At 35.6% G+C, this 13,651-nt stretch overlaps 1 protein-coding gene across 1 annotated transcript; it reads right to left on the bottom strand.

The window, feature by feature from the left end:
• Nucleotides 1-2,595: 2,595 nt before the first annotated feature.
• On the bottom strand, nt 2,596-13,128 carry LOC103712142 (transcription factor MYB3R-2-like). The gene is made up of 8 exons (XM_026806589.4): nt 12,598-13,128; nt 11,722-11,776; nt 11,360-11,417; nt 10,163-10,257; nt 9,973-10,076; nt 8,005-8,133; nt 5,819-7,003; nt 2,596-3,712 (listed from the first exon to the last, which is right to left on the bottom strand). The coding sequence occupies exons 1-7, from the start codon at nt 12,699-12,701 to the stop codon at nt 5,866-5,868; spliced, it is 1,683 nt and encodes a 560-aa protein (XP_026662390.3). The 5' UTR covers nt 12,702-13,128; the 3' UTR covers nt 2,596-3,712; nt 5,819-5,865.
• Nucleotides 13,129-13,651: the final 523 nt, after the last annotated feature.

Genomic DNA, 13,651 nt, shown 5'->3' with positions numbered 1-13,651 from the left:
TGGGCTTTGATATAATGCAAACCCTTGAGCATGATTGATTCTGAGACAGCTAGTTTTGTAAATTTTGATGAAGTGGAAGGTTTTGAAGGTTCAATAATAGTTGGTTAATAACAAAGTAATGCTAGAGTATAACTCCATCATGTAAGGCCTTTATTTACCTTCCCACACTTACTAATAGGTGTGGTAATAAAGTTGAAAAGTTTCCTGCCGCATCATCAAACATAAACAGCTGCACTCGCTTAGAGTTACACAGTTTAACTAGTGGATAAATTCTAAAAAAATGGAGCAAGCTTATTTGGGACTCATGAAAAAGGGTGTGCCATCATATATTCATTGGCCGTGCCTAATTATGTCACAATTTAAATGCATTCAAGGAGAAGTAAGATGATCGCTTGTATACTATTCATGGGTACAGCTATCAATGCTTAACTGTTTAATCTGTTTAACTTAATTCAATCTATTATAGGTAGGGTATAGCTTATTTAATAAAATAACTAGGTTTTTATTTGGATTTTTGACCCGTTTAATTAACAAATTTGGTGCATATTAATAAATTTTGGTGAATCATGCATCCACTTAGACCCAATCATGTCTATGACCTACCTAAGAATAAGATCAAGGGAAGGAGAAGATCACACAGATTTCTTGTGTGAGTTACCGATCTCGTAAACAATATTGGGTTGCATCTTTTGCATGAAATAATAATTTATCTTCTTTCGCAACGCCAACCATTGGATTGGATCTCATCTTGCATAACTGTCAATGCATTCCGAACTCTTCCTTTCATCCAACGGTATAGATCTTGAAGTGGCCACGATCCAAAGAAAGGTGAATCGTTCTTTTGCACGAAAGATACAACCTGAACCCCTCGTAAACAGTTAATGAAACCCGAACCCCACGAATGGTGGATCATTCTTGTTTCTTGCCTGCCTGTTTGTGTACATGACGATGAATGCTCCTTGTTTCTGGGTATTGCAATTCCGTGCTTGTTTAGGGATGATGGATCTGAATTTGGATGAGAAGTTTCTTGATTGATTATTTCTCTTAGATCCACCATATTTAGTTAGTGATATTTCCCAATGATTGAATTGTTGGAGTGCCTGTGTTGATTTGTTGGGTGGGGATTATGAAAAAAGTTGAATTTTTTTTTCCTGTTAAAAAAACAGTTTGGGGATTATGATCAGTTTGGTCATCAGGTTCTCATGCAACACTGTGCATGTTGATTCAGGAATTGCTGGATGTTCAAAAACAACTCTTTGCATTCAGGTCTCAATACAAAATCGCTGTTTTATTTGGCCTACTACAGCCACTTGTGCAGCTGGTATTATCTAGCAAATTGGATAAGCTGAGTGGCTTATTTATTTTCCTAGTTTTCAGATGTAGATTGTGTGCTGCCTTTGTGATTGTAGTTATATTGTATGTTCCATGTCAGGAGTTGCTTTGAGTTCATCTTTACAGACTCTGTAATACCTTATTTTATAACTGAGCTGACTCCTCCTCTTTCTACCAAAAAGAAAAAAGAAAAATAGGCTTCTAGTTTATGAGCAAGTGCCTTGAACATGGTCATTTTTATTACACTAGTGTCGCACGTGCAATGTACGAAAGAGGAAGATGGATGACTTCGATCATTCTTGGTGAAATTTAGATTCAAAAAATAGATAAACATTGTCTGCCCAAAACTGAAATTTTAGGAAAAGCAAAAGTAAGAATAATTATATGACATGAGCTTTGTCAAACCATGTTGGAGCTAGCTAATCGATGATAAAAATGTAACGTATATGATTTTTCAGCTTTAGATTAAGATGTTGCCGATCCTAGGTTAGGTCATGATCTTTGTTAGTCCAAATGCCATGAAATTAACATTGTCAGATCCAAAATATTTTGAACTAAAATTATTGTTGAATGAACTGCTAAATTGGTGATAAATGATATGCGTATCAGAGCTGTTATTTTAGTGATATGTTGCATGAATTGAAACTGTTATACTAGTAATATGTGATACGCATGTTTGGCGTTGCTACTCGATACTGGTTGTTAGCTGTTGGCACAAAAATTTAATGGAATCAGTATTTTATTATCATTTCATGCATACATACATACTATCATTTCATACCATGAGCATATGTGGAGATTCTCATGGAGCTGTAAACTCATGCTGTCATTTTATCTCTCTTTTCAGAGCCGCACGGCAATTAGCTTCATGGAGTGATCTGGGATTTTAGTGGGAGAGTTAGCCATACTATATTGGACCCCTATTTCTGAATGAAATATTTTCCTTTAAGCCTTGCATACACTCTAGGATTATACCAAAAGGGACATGCAGCCATGTCATAAAGCCTGACCCGAGAGGCAGGTTCGAGGTATGACAAACATAATCCACCTCACCATCATACCAAGCTACTGAACTTTCTGCACCTCACCATCATACTGAGCAATTCTCTTTGTACATACAGGCACTCTGGTTTAGAGAGCAATTCTCTTTGTACATACAGGCACTCTCGTTTAGAGAGCAATTCTCTCTTTGTTTAGTAGGAAAATAAGGAAACTAGCAACCAAAGGAAAGCATTTGTCATCCATCACATCTAACATCTAAAATAATAAGCTTCAAAATCAGAAAAAAATATATTAGAGCACAGCCATCCATCATCCTCTTATCATGCATTTGTTGCACTGCACTTGGTGCTGTTCTTAATTATATGAGTATGTTCGTGGTTACAACCGACAATCAGAAAGCCTCTTATTTAGGGACATCTCCAGGTAATCTTCCCTACACCATGTACACACCAAGGAATAATTGCTTCGTTTACACTTCAGAAATAACATAGAGTAGTTTCTTATCCCTCTGATGTGCCTATAACAATATTTAAAAAGAATACCATAGTGCAGCTTGCAGCTCAGCATGGATTAAGCCTGAAAGGCTGGTAGATTTCTTTTTGGTAACTAAGCTGAGACAGAATTTCGAAAAGGGGGAAGCTAAAACAATTAAATTAAATGTAAGACAACGTGAAGGCATGAAGAAGATTATAAAATGAGCCAAACAAAGTTTCTATGAGAGGCACAGGAGATGTTTATTCTTGTGAGTGCCCTTTGAATATGTCAGGGCCAAGGTGAGCATACAGCTAAGTAAGCCAATGGTGCTAGAATTAGAGCTGAAGTCGTAAGAGAGAACGAATATCTGGTTTTTAAGTATATTTGTGGCTAAAATAAATGAGCTTTCTTTTAGTTTTGGCACCGATGAAAACAGAAATCTTTTGCGGAGATGCAAATGGGATGCAAAATTAAATTACCAAATGGCTCTACCAATTGAACTGTCACAATCACATACTAACCTTTGAACAAACTGAATTATTTCTACTAATTTACTCCAAAATGTTGGTGGGCTAAATGTCTAAATGGTAACAAAAAGAAAAAGAAAATTTGGGATTTGATAACCAATACATATAAACCAACATAACATTGAGACTTTTTTGTCCCAAAACATTACCTATTTTGTTGATTCAAAAAACATTAACCATTGTAAGGGACTAATGTCATAATGCGTAGGAATAAATCTGAAGATAAAAAATGCAATGGGCACAGGCCTTTCAGGTGGTGGATGCCAAGAGAGATCGCAAAGTGCTTCCCAATTAATTGGAGTCATGAGACAACTTTTGGCACACGAGAAGAGTACCTTCTTCAGTATTGTCTTCCGTCTGTGAGAAAGCATGTATTCCTACAACAACAGGAAATCAGAAAGTAATCAATATTAGGTGTTTCAGCACAGGATATGCAGATTACACCATATATATGTACATCAGAAGGTAAAAATGCTACACATTTCGAAGATGCATTTCATTGGCATGGCCCTGGATTGGAAGATAAATAATCAAGATATTTGCATTAACAACTGGGGAGAAAACCACATAAAGTGGAAGCGAAGCGAAAGCAGAACCAAGCCTCAAGGAAATAGCAGGAACTTGTCAAAAGGACAGAGATATGGACCATAGTCTACAAATATATATGGATTTAGTTCCTGGAAGTGTTAAAGTGATACTCTTCTTTTTATGGGGCTATAAATCAGTACTACTATCTGTTAGCCTAATCCTATAAAAAACTTCATTATATGAATGATGCAATTAATACTGACACGTCCAATAAATAACATAAAGCAAAGTATGTCATTTCAAACAATCTTAGTTAATTAGTTTTATGAATGACAAGGTTTTCAAAACTAAGTTGCAGACTAAACTTAGGATCTAGCCTGTATCAAAAGTTTAGTGGCATCCATGCTCTCAATTGTAGTTCTATGGGTTCTAATTTAAACTTTTTTCTTTAATTCAAAAAATAAAACATTTTTTTAAAAAAAATATAAATGACTTTCTAAACTAAAAAAATTAATTAAAAGGGGAGAAATTTTAATGTAATCAGATAACTTCAGGAAAAGACAGACTTTTATGCAGCATTTGATACTTGATAGGATAGTTTATAGTTTATTGTCTGGTCCTTGTGTTTAAGTTTCCCACTATTTTCTCATTTATTCTATTAAAGACCCATGTGATAATGTTGACTAATGTAATACATAATGATATCAAAATTTGACTCAAATAGGTTATACTACTTGTCTTGTCATCTGTAAAAAGTATTGTGCTAACTTGGTGGAAGTTTTAGCATTTCCTGTTGTCCATAGGCATACCTCTCCAAGAAAATCTGTCACAGGCATATCATTATGTTTCATATGCACACTTTCTTCTAAAGGGTTTTCAGTAGAATAGCCTTAAATAGGTAAATGAAGAGGCAAAAGATGTCTTACAAGGATATTTCTAGAACTTGTGAAAAAGAATGTACTTAAACTAGCACACTAATGATGTGCTGCTACTGTAGAAACATTCAAGTGAAGTTTTTTGCACCTAATGTATAAGAAGTGTTCTCTACTTGAACTAAAACTTCTGCATGTCCTAGTTTAAGTTGTCGGAGCTCTGTCATTCATGTTTTTTGATAGCTTCTTGTTTCCTTAGTGTCTACACTTCTTTGAGATTTTGGCTAGGCAAGCAACAAAACATCTAATTTAAGTGACCTTTGAAAAAGAATATACTTAAACTAGCACATATAATGATGTGCTGCCACCCTAGAAACATTCCAGTGAACTTTTTTGCACCTAACGTATAAGAACTGGTTCTCTACTTGAACTAAACTTCTGCATGTCCTAGTTTAAGTCATAAGAGCTCTGTCATTCATGTTTCTGATAGCTTCTTGTTTTCCTAGTATCTAGATTTGTTTGAGATTTCAGCTGGGCAAGCAACAAAGCATCTAAACTTACTGATGTCGCCTTACTATCTGCATGTTATCAAAGCTAACTTAGAAGGCTTGATGGCAGAGATTTGGTGACCACATGGTATAATAAAAAAGACAAGGAGCATCAACTTCTGAAAATTAGAATGTATTACCAAGAACACTCTCCATGAACTAAAGATTTAGGCATCGACACTGAACTCCTCCTACATCTGTTAAAGGAGTCTGCTTAAAAATGTATTCAAAGGCAAAACCTGTGGAGGACCATTGTTGAACAGTTGTCGAGACACATGCCAATGCATTATTGCACCAATGAACATCAATGCAAGGAAGAAATCAAATACACATTTCAGAAAAGCATTATCTGCTTGTAGGGGTGCAAATCAGAAGGATGATAACATTAAAAATTAAATCCAGCAATGTAATGTTGAGAATTGAAACATAAGACATGCCAAAGGGAACACATCTAATGAAAAATATATACTAAGGAAAAAATTGATAGCATCATATGTAAATGTGCTTTTGGAATAAATCTATAGTAATATCTTACTCTGTCAGTTGCTGTTGCAGCTGAACCTTGTGTAAAAAAAACGTAATTCACAATGACAGACCATACTCTGCGTTGAACTCTCCTTCTAGCCTTTTTTCTACAGACTTCGTGGCAGCAGAATCTTCATGTTTCAAAAAATTATGAGAGGAGCAAAGCTGGTCACCATTCAGACAAACAGATCTGTTGAAATTCACTTGGTTGTTGCTTCCTATCTGATGCGCATATTCGGACTCCAAATCATCCTTAAAATTTTCAGCCCTCCACTGAAAATTGCTAATGCCAGAAGGACATTTTCTATCAACAGTTTCCAACTCCAATTGTTCTAGAAGCAATGGCTTAGAACTATTGCGTCCTCTTTTTCTCATAATAGAAGGAGTTTTTTTAAAACCCTTTGCTGCACTTCTTAAAATAGACTCTGGGCTGCTTGGTATACAAGCAAGACTTAAAGAAAGGTCTGGTGTGGAACAATGAATGGGGCTCAGTGTAGGTTGAATATGATTATTAGATATAGACAACTTTTCACTTGAAAAGCAACCATCTACATTCATCAACTGCAAAGGTGCATAACACGAGGAACCAAGATTTCCATCCTCACAATGTAGAGGTGTAGTAAGAATTCTGTTAATATCAGCAGTCCTGTCACTGCCAGTTAGTTCGCATGCTGGCAAACTTGAAATACTGGTATCTTTATTTTTCTTGTTCATATCACCAAGTGCCAACTCACCAGAACTTGACAAGTTCCACTGTGATCTTTTTGAAGATTTGGAATCAGTTTCCCCAGATGTCGTGTGCTTAGAATCATCTTCTGTATTTGGTTCCAACTCTATGCTTGAATGTTTGGAATCTTCTGGCAGTATAGGTATGCTCCCAGATCTTAAACATTTGGAATCTCCTGTAGAAGTCGACTGCAACTCCAAACACTGATTTTTTGGGCTGGTATTTCGATAACCTGAACCCACATTGGAAGCAACAAGCCTATCTGCATTTAGTTTCCAATCATGTGATATAAAACCATTAGCAAATCTCTTCAGAGGATCAGCTTCGGGACATTCTGCATTTTGTGCATGATTGTTCAAATCAAGGGCAGCAGCCCCAAGAGGCTGTTCCGTGAACCCTGATGCTAGATATGAATCCAATCTCTTCTTGACAGAACAGTTCCAGTGATTCTTTATGGAGTTATCCGTCCTGATAATAAAAACAATAAAAATAAATCATAGATACACAAGAGGGTAAAGATAATTATGTGCAGCATGCTAAATTCTGACAAAAGTAAATTGACACGCATCTCACAGAAAAATGCATGTCACTGCAACTCTTCAAAAATATTCCAATTCATGATTATGTATTTAAATGATTTCCAAATACCGAAACAATTTTGAACTATCAACACATCTAAGAAAAAATAAGCTACCTAATCAGCTAAAGTATCCAGGGATTATAAGCCGCCATACTACAAATTAAAATTGACCAGTCATATGCTACCAATAATCACCTGCTCTCCATTTAACATAAACTTGTTTAAATAGTAGAAGCTGTTGATAGGTTGTTTTAATAAGTTTGACATGGATTGTGAGCCACAATAAACAAGTTTGATCCCATATTATTGGATATTAATCCATTGGAACTTACCTGTTAAAATGATAGAGAAGAGGACAAATAACCACGAAATAACATGAGAGAGAGAGAGATTGTGGTGGCTTATCTCCTCCTCTCTCTTTCTCTCTCTCTCTCTCTCTCTCTCCCCCTCCCTCCCTCTCTCTGAGAGAGAGAAGACACCAAAGGAGATATTTCTCTGGCAGCAATAACATCAAAAGAAATGTGAGATGAAGAATAATAAATCTATCAATAGCTTTGAATTTTGTTATTTGGTCGGGTTTTCCCTCCCTTCATCACCACCTCCCGCACCACCCCCACCAGAAAAAAGGAAAAAAATGGCTTTTCATAATAGAGTTATTATCATATCAATTATACTTGGAACTCAACACATACATGCTTTTACACTAAGACTAGTTTAAGATACGAATTATTCAAGCGCAGTGATCATTATTTTTGGAATAAAGATGATGTTTGGTCAAACCTTAACAATAGATTGAGAACATCTTCAGTAATATCAAAAGAATTCAGTATAATACATACGAAATATGAGAATAGCGGGCCTTACTAGATAGCAACAGGTGTAGCAGTACCTTCCAGGTAAATACTTGGCTATTTCTGCCCATTTATTTCCATATATTCGATGGGCACGAACTAGAACCTCCACTTCCTCTCTTGTCCATGCACCCTTTTTTATTGCGGGGTTCAAGTGGTTGTGCCACCTAACAATGAAATAGTTATTCTCCAGTCTTTAGAAGATGTGTAGCACATCAACACATGACTTTATTTTTTGAAATTCATATACAACAGCATAACTAACCCTACAACAAACAAATCTAAATTTCAACAGAACTTTTGGTTAATGATGATATCATGAAAGTAAAAAATTCTGAGGAATTGCAACACTGATTGGTTTATGTTTTAGATTGTGTCTCTAGCTGAATTTTGCCAATTATGTTGCATTTACAATGAGCATGCCAAAGTGAATTATAAGAAGTTTTCAAGACACAAGTTATAGACCAACTGAACTAGAAAATAGTATATGGATTACCGTTCAAATGGAGATACAAGCACAAAGTGAATTCCTTATCAAAACTGATTACCAAGAGATATAGGTAATATTGATTCATTAATGTGGATCTACTATACAAATAATTTGGGAGACAAATAAAGACATCAAACAGATATCCAAATGTTTGACACATAGGTCTTGAAACTTGAAAGAAAAATTTAACACAAGATGGCAAAAGCCCATATTGTCGTGCTTTTCAGATTGTTAGGCAATTAAAAGATTCAAGCACATGAAATGAGCATGGTTGGGATAATAACACTGATGTGAACGTGTGAAAACTAAAACTATACAATGATGATGAGTATAGCAAGGAAGATAAGAAGACAACACAACAGTAAACTAAATGAGATGATATAGACATGAAATGAAGGTGGGGGACTACATATCAGTAAACTAAATGAGATCATAAAGATGCGAAATGAAGGTGGCCAAAGCAGTGAACCAAATGAGATCATATAGGCACATAAAGATTTGAGGGAAGGATTGAAGTACCAAACTCCATACTGGCCGCATGCCCTGTATAACTCAATACGTGCCTTACCACTCTTCTTCTTCTTACACTAACTGGCCCAGTATCAGACGGTGCCAACGCCACACTGCAGTACACACTGCATTGGCCAGTGACTGATACGGGTCCATACCTTAATTTTCAAAACCTTTTTTTTGATGTATTCCTTTTGAGAAGGGTTTCCAATCCTGTTATTAGATTAAACTAGCTTCCAGTTCTGTTATTAGATTAAACTATGTACCTAGGAAGAGTTGAGATAACAAACTGGACAGTTTTGAGAAAAAAAATTGGAACAGCTTGTCTTGGCAAAACATAGAGCCCATAACAGAAATAGTCATAGCAAAAATAATTGGGTCATTTTCCAACAAGTGCAAAAACTTATTCTCCACTATATACAAGTCCTGTAATCTTGCAGATGTCTTAACAAACTTTGGTTTCGTCATGTCCAAATGATTTTCTTATATCCAAACTTGTGCTAAACACAGTGATTATTTAAATCATAATCTAGCAAGATCAAGCAAGATCATTAAGTATTTCCCTCTTTTGTTAAATTGAAGACAAGCCCCAATGTGATAAATTAACATAACAGATCTGGTAATAGCAGTATTATAGAATTGGTCAACACCAAACTTTTCAAACCATCTGCTATAATTACTAGGGTATGATTTGCAAGCAGCAACTTTGAATCATTACACTCATATGAGAGAGCAACGACCAAAACTTGTAATACAAGTAAAACTTCATGGAAAAAAGGAAAAATCAAAAATCAAAAACAAAAACTAATTGGGTGAAATCAAAGCAAAAGGAAAGGTAGTTTTAGGGTATCAAACTCATTACTTTATAATGTCTTCATGAGAATTACTACACCAGTTTTAACAGAAAATGTGTGACAAACATGAGAATTATCAGTTCCATAGAGAAAAATATTCCAAAATTTTATTTCTTTAATATAAAATCATGCTGGAACTGTTATCATGCTACCTCTCCCTACATTGCTTGCCTATACGACCTGGCAAGGACTTTGCAATGACCGACCATTTCTTGCATCCATGCTTTTCAACTAGTTGAATAATAAGGTTATCTTCCTGCATATTAAATAGCAGTCGATCAACCAACTTACAAACATAGTGCAGTGACATTATACATAGAACAAAAAGAAGATGGATTCTACCTCCTTGGTCCAGGTTCCTTTAACTAGCTCAGGGTTGAGAACCTTTTGCCAGCGGTGGAGACACTGAACATCTGTTCGATCTGGAAATAGTTCAGCTGGGAAAGCACAACCATTGTCAGATAAGATACACATAATTTTGAACATTTTCAATAGAGAGGTGTCTGACGGTTATAATTCAAATGTTCTTTCACAAAAGTGAATCACAATTCCATCAAATATTGGATAGTCAAGAAGGTCATGTTGAAATATAACATTCAACTGGAAGATAGGGTTAAATTTTGAAATTTATCCTTTAACATCTTTCATATTCATGTGCTTATTAAGAAAGAAAAAAGAAGTAAAAATTTATTTTAACAAGCAACAGAGAAAGAATTGACTCACCAAAAGATCAAGTTTTTCTAAGTGAAACTCTCAGAAAAGCTCAGTAACAATTTTAAGAAATAAGTAGTAATGATGGAAATACTAGATTACTTTCCAGGTGAAACTTTAAGGAAAAAAAAAACAGTTAAAAAAATGGTGGTGATAATGGAGTTACCGGATTATGCTGTTTATCATACTAGAGCATGATAATGGAGGCAAAAAAAAAAAAAAAGAATTCATTGGTCATAACTGTTTCTGACTTCCCACTGCATTTAAGTATCATGGGCCACATATTTTGGCACGAGCAATGACTATAAACTGGAGGGTATAATACCTTATGTGCTGCATCTATGATGTAAAAGGGACTATGGATATCTGTAGTGTGACAGGGACCATGTTTGTTTGGTAGTGAATGCTGGACCAGTACTCACAGCTAAAGCTAAACCAAAAAATATGCGATGAAACTTGTTAAACACAGTACGGGAATTAAAAATGGGAAATCTTGAGCCAAATCTTTATTTTGAGAAAACAAGTATGAAACAAGGAGTTAACTGAACAATGGGTTTTATAGAAATAAATAAGAATACCATTCATTTAGAATACCAGAAACTGCAGTTTATTTTCATGAAAATTACAGTAGAATGATTAATTTAAAATTCGATCATCACATTAAATCACATTAATTTTTAAAAAATAAGATCCTCAAAAAAGAAAAAGAGCTCAGATCAGGTAAGATTCGGGTAACCAAGCAGGAGAAAAATGTTAATACATATAAACACATTATAAAGAAACTTAAAAACGAATCAGGAAAACACTTATTGGATAGAAAAGAATTACCTATTTTCTTCCAGTTTTTCCCATTGAATTGTCTTACAGCTTTGATCAGCATATCATCCTGTGCCGAAATAATAAAAATTATATAGAAGTCAGTGTCCATTCTTAAATTCAAAATATTCTCAAAATAAAGCATGTTTTTTGCTTGAAATTATTGTCCCTAAGAGCTGTCTTTTTTCTCTCAAACAGGGTCTACTTAATATGACAGTATTGTCTGTAGGTTGTTCATAATAAATATTTTAACTGGACAACATGTCAGATTAATTTCTTCTGAAAATTTACTGCCAAAGCCAAAACAGAATAATTTACATGCGCATTTGAATCATAACAATCTAAACAAAGCACAACCATATAAATGTAGTCACCTCCTCATCTGTCCATCCTCCCTTTGTTGATCTTCTGGTTGGACCACTTGTTCTTCTGAAACAAGAAAAGCTACCGTCACTAAGATATAAAAGAACTATGTGCAAATCAGCGCCATGGGACGTAATAAAAAGTTGCGCATGTATAGCCAGAAGATAATCTGATACATGATACGAGGTGTCCAACACCAACAACACAGAATATAAAAGGATATCCACTAACAAGTACGTATTTTTTATGTCTAGGAAAAAGAAGAATGTTACTTAATAAGCTGATGCAGCTATATCTGTCAAAGTCACTGATTAAATTCCTCAGTTCTTGTTTGGTTCAACAAGAAAAGTTATGATCCATCAAAGTAACACAGTAACAGCAATATTAGTCCTTAGGAAATATAACAGCAACAGAAAACTAAAAGGATACCTTGCAAACCCATAATAGATTTCACATTCAAAGGAAAACCAATAGCTATCACTTTCCCATCAACACAACCAATGAAAAAAATGAAATAAAAATAAAAAAACAATTAGATAAACCCCGAGACCTCTATAATTTTCCTTCCCGCTACCAAGCAAAACAGAGGAAGAGAACCAATATACTGAATCAGAATAAATTAAAACTCAAAATCTTTTGGTTGATCAGATTCCTGCAATATGAGTGTATAATAACAAAAATCAATAACCCAACAAAGAGAACACCCTAAAACCGTTAGATATGTTCTCCTTTCATCGGTAAAGATGCAAACTTTGCTATTGTGAAGTAAAAAGGAGGTACACAGCGTCACAAAAAACTAAACTAGAATCCAAAGGCGTGTTCTCCACAGAATTCTCGTAATCTAATAAACATACAGAGAAGTAACGAGTTAGAGTAGAAAACAATACCCAGGAATAGTCATAGGCTTTGTTTCCGAACGAATATCCGAAGTCGGAGCAGCTTCCTGAATCCCCTCACCCTTCTCGTCCTCCTGCTTCACTTCCGACACCATCTATACCCCTCTTCTTATCCCAATCCCAATAAAACGTAAGCAAGATCAAAAACCCTAAAGATACCTTTTTTTCCCCGGTTGAACTCAAGAACCAGTAAAAACGATCGAAGAAAACCAACAAACAATCCTAATCCTAGGGCTCCTCCAATCGCTCGCTTTCGTAAACACCTCTCCAAGTAACCACCTTTGGCGGCTCTCAGACAGAGGCAAAAGGAGAGACGGCAAAGAAGAGTGGGAGAGGAGATCAAGAATTCTATTCCATTAGGAACAAGAGAGGATTCCAAACGCCAAGAGAGGGATTTGGAGAAGACGCCGAGGTCGAGACGACGACGCCGCGGGAAGAAAACGAGAGATAACTGAGAGGGCGAGAGAGAGAGAGAGAGAGAGCTATAAACGGTAACAAATATTTAATAATATTTTGTCAGTTTTTTCGTTCCGATTCGTTTCCTGATTTCAAAGGGAGTCGTCAAAGAGAGAGATTTCTAACGGTTCAAAAAAGGTAGATCGCGCCTCCACGTCCGCAACTTACCGCTACTACCCTCGTTGATGCTTCATGGACAACCGTCCGATTGGTCTCCTGAAATATGGACCGTTGGATTAGCGAAGGTGGGTTGATGCCCTTGCTAATGGAACAACTCAGCTTGTAACTTGTTTTGATCCGAGAAACAAGCCAAGATTTGTTCAAGTTGAATCCAAAGGCTTAAAGAAGTAGGATACATGTCATGGCAGTTACTCCCTTCTAATCTCATAAAAAAGATAAATAGATGCCAAAAAATATAGAATGGCTAAGGCTTGTTCGGTTACAACTAAATGTATAGTGGTATTAATCAATATATTGTAGACCCACAACTGGTGGGTTCCTAAGTAATTGATTTGTGCAACTTAAATTGTATGGTTGATTAGTAAATATTTGTCCAATAATGCATCTAGCCTCAAGAAAAATTTCAATT

The sequence above is a fragment of the Phoenix dactylifera genome, chromosome 3 (assembly GCF_051530095.1).
Source record: "Phoenix dactylifera cultivar Ajwa chromosome 3, Ajwa_hap1_PhDact_Kaust_v1.1, whole genome shotgun sequence".
Lineage (NCBI taxonomy): Eukaryota > Viridiplantae > Streptophyta > Magnoliopsida > Arecales > Arecaceae > Phoenix > Phoenix dactylifera.
This window is presented reverse-complemented; position numbering and strand designations above follow the sequence as displayed.

Excerpts from the sequence above, each read along its gene's own strand:
- LOC103712142 (XM_026806589.4), bottom strand. The coding sequence starts at position 12,701 with ATGGTGTCGGAAGTGAAGCAGGAGGACGAGAAGGGTGAGGGGATTCAG. Across the intron at positions 11,777-12,597 it reads AAGCCTATGACTATTCCTGG|AAGAACAAGTGGTCCAACCA; the intron begins GTATTGTTTTCT and ends TTCTTGTTTCAG. Across the intron at positions 10,258-11,359 it reads GAAAAACTGGAAGAAAATAG|CTGAACTATTTCCAGATCGA; the intron begins GTAATTCTTTTC and ends GTGCTTTCCCAG.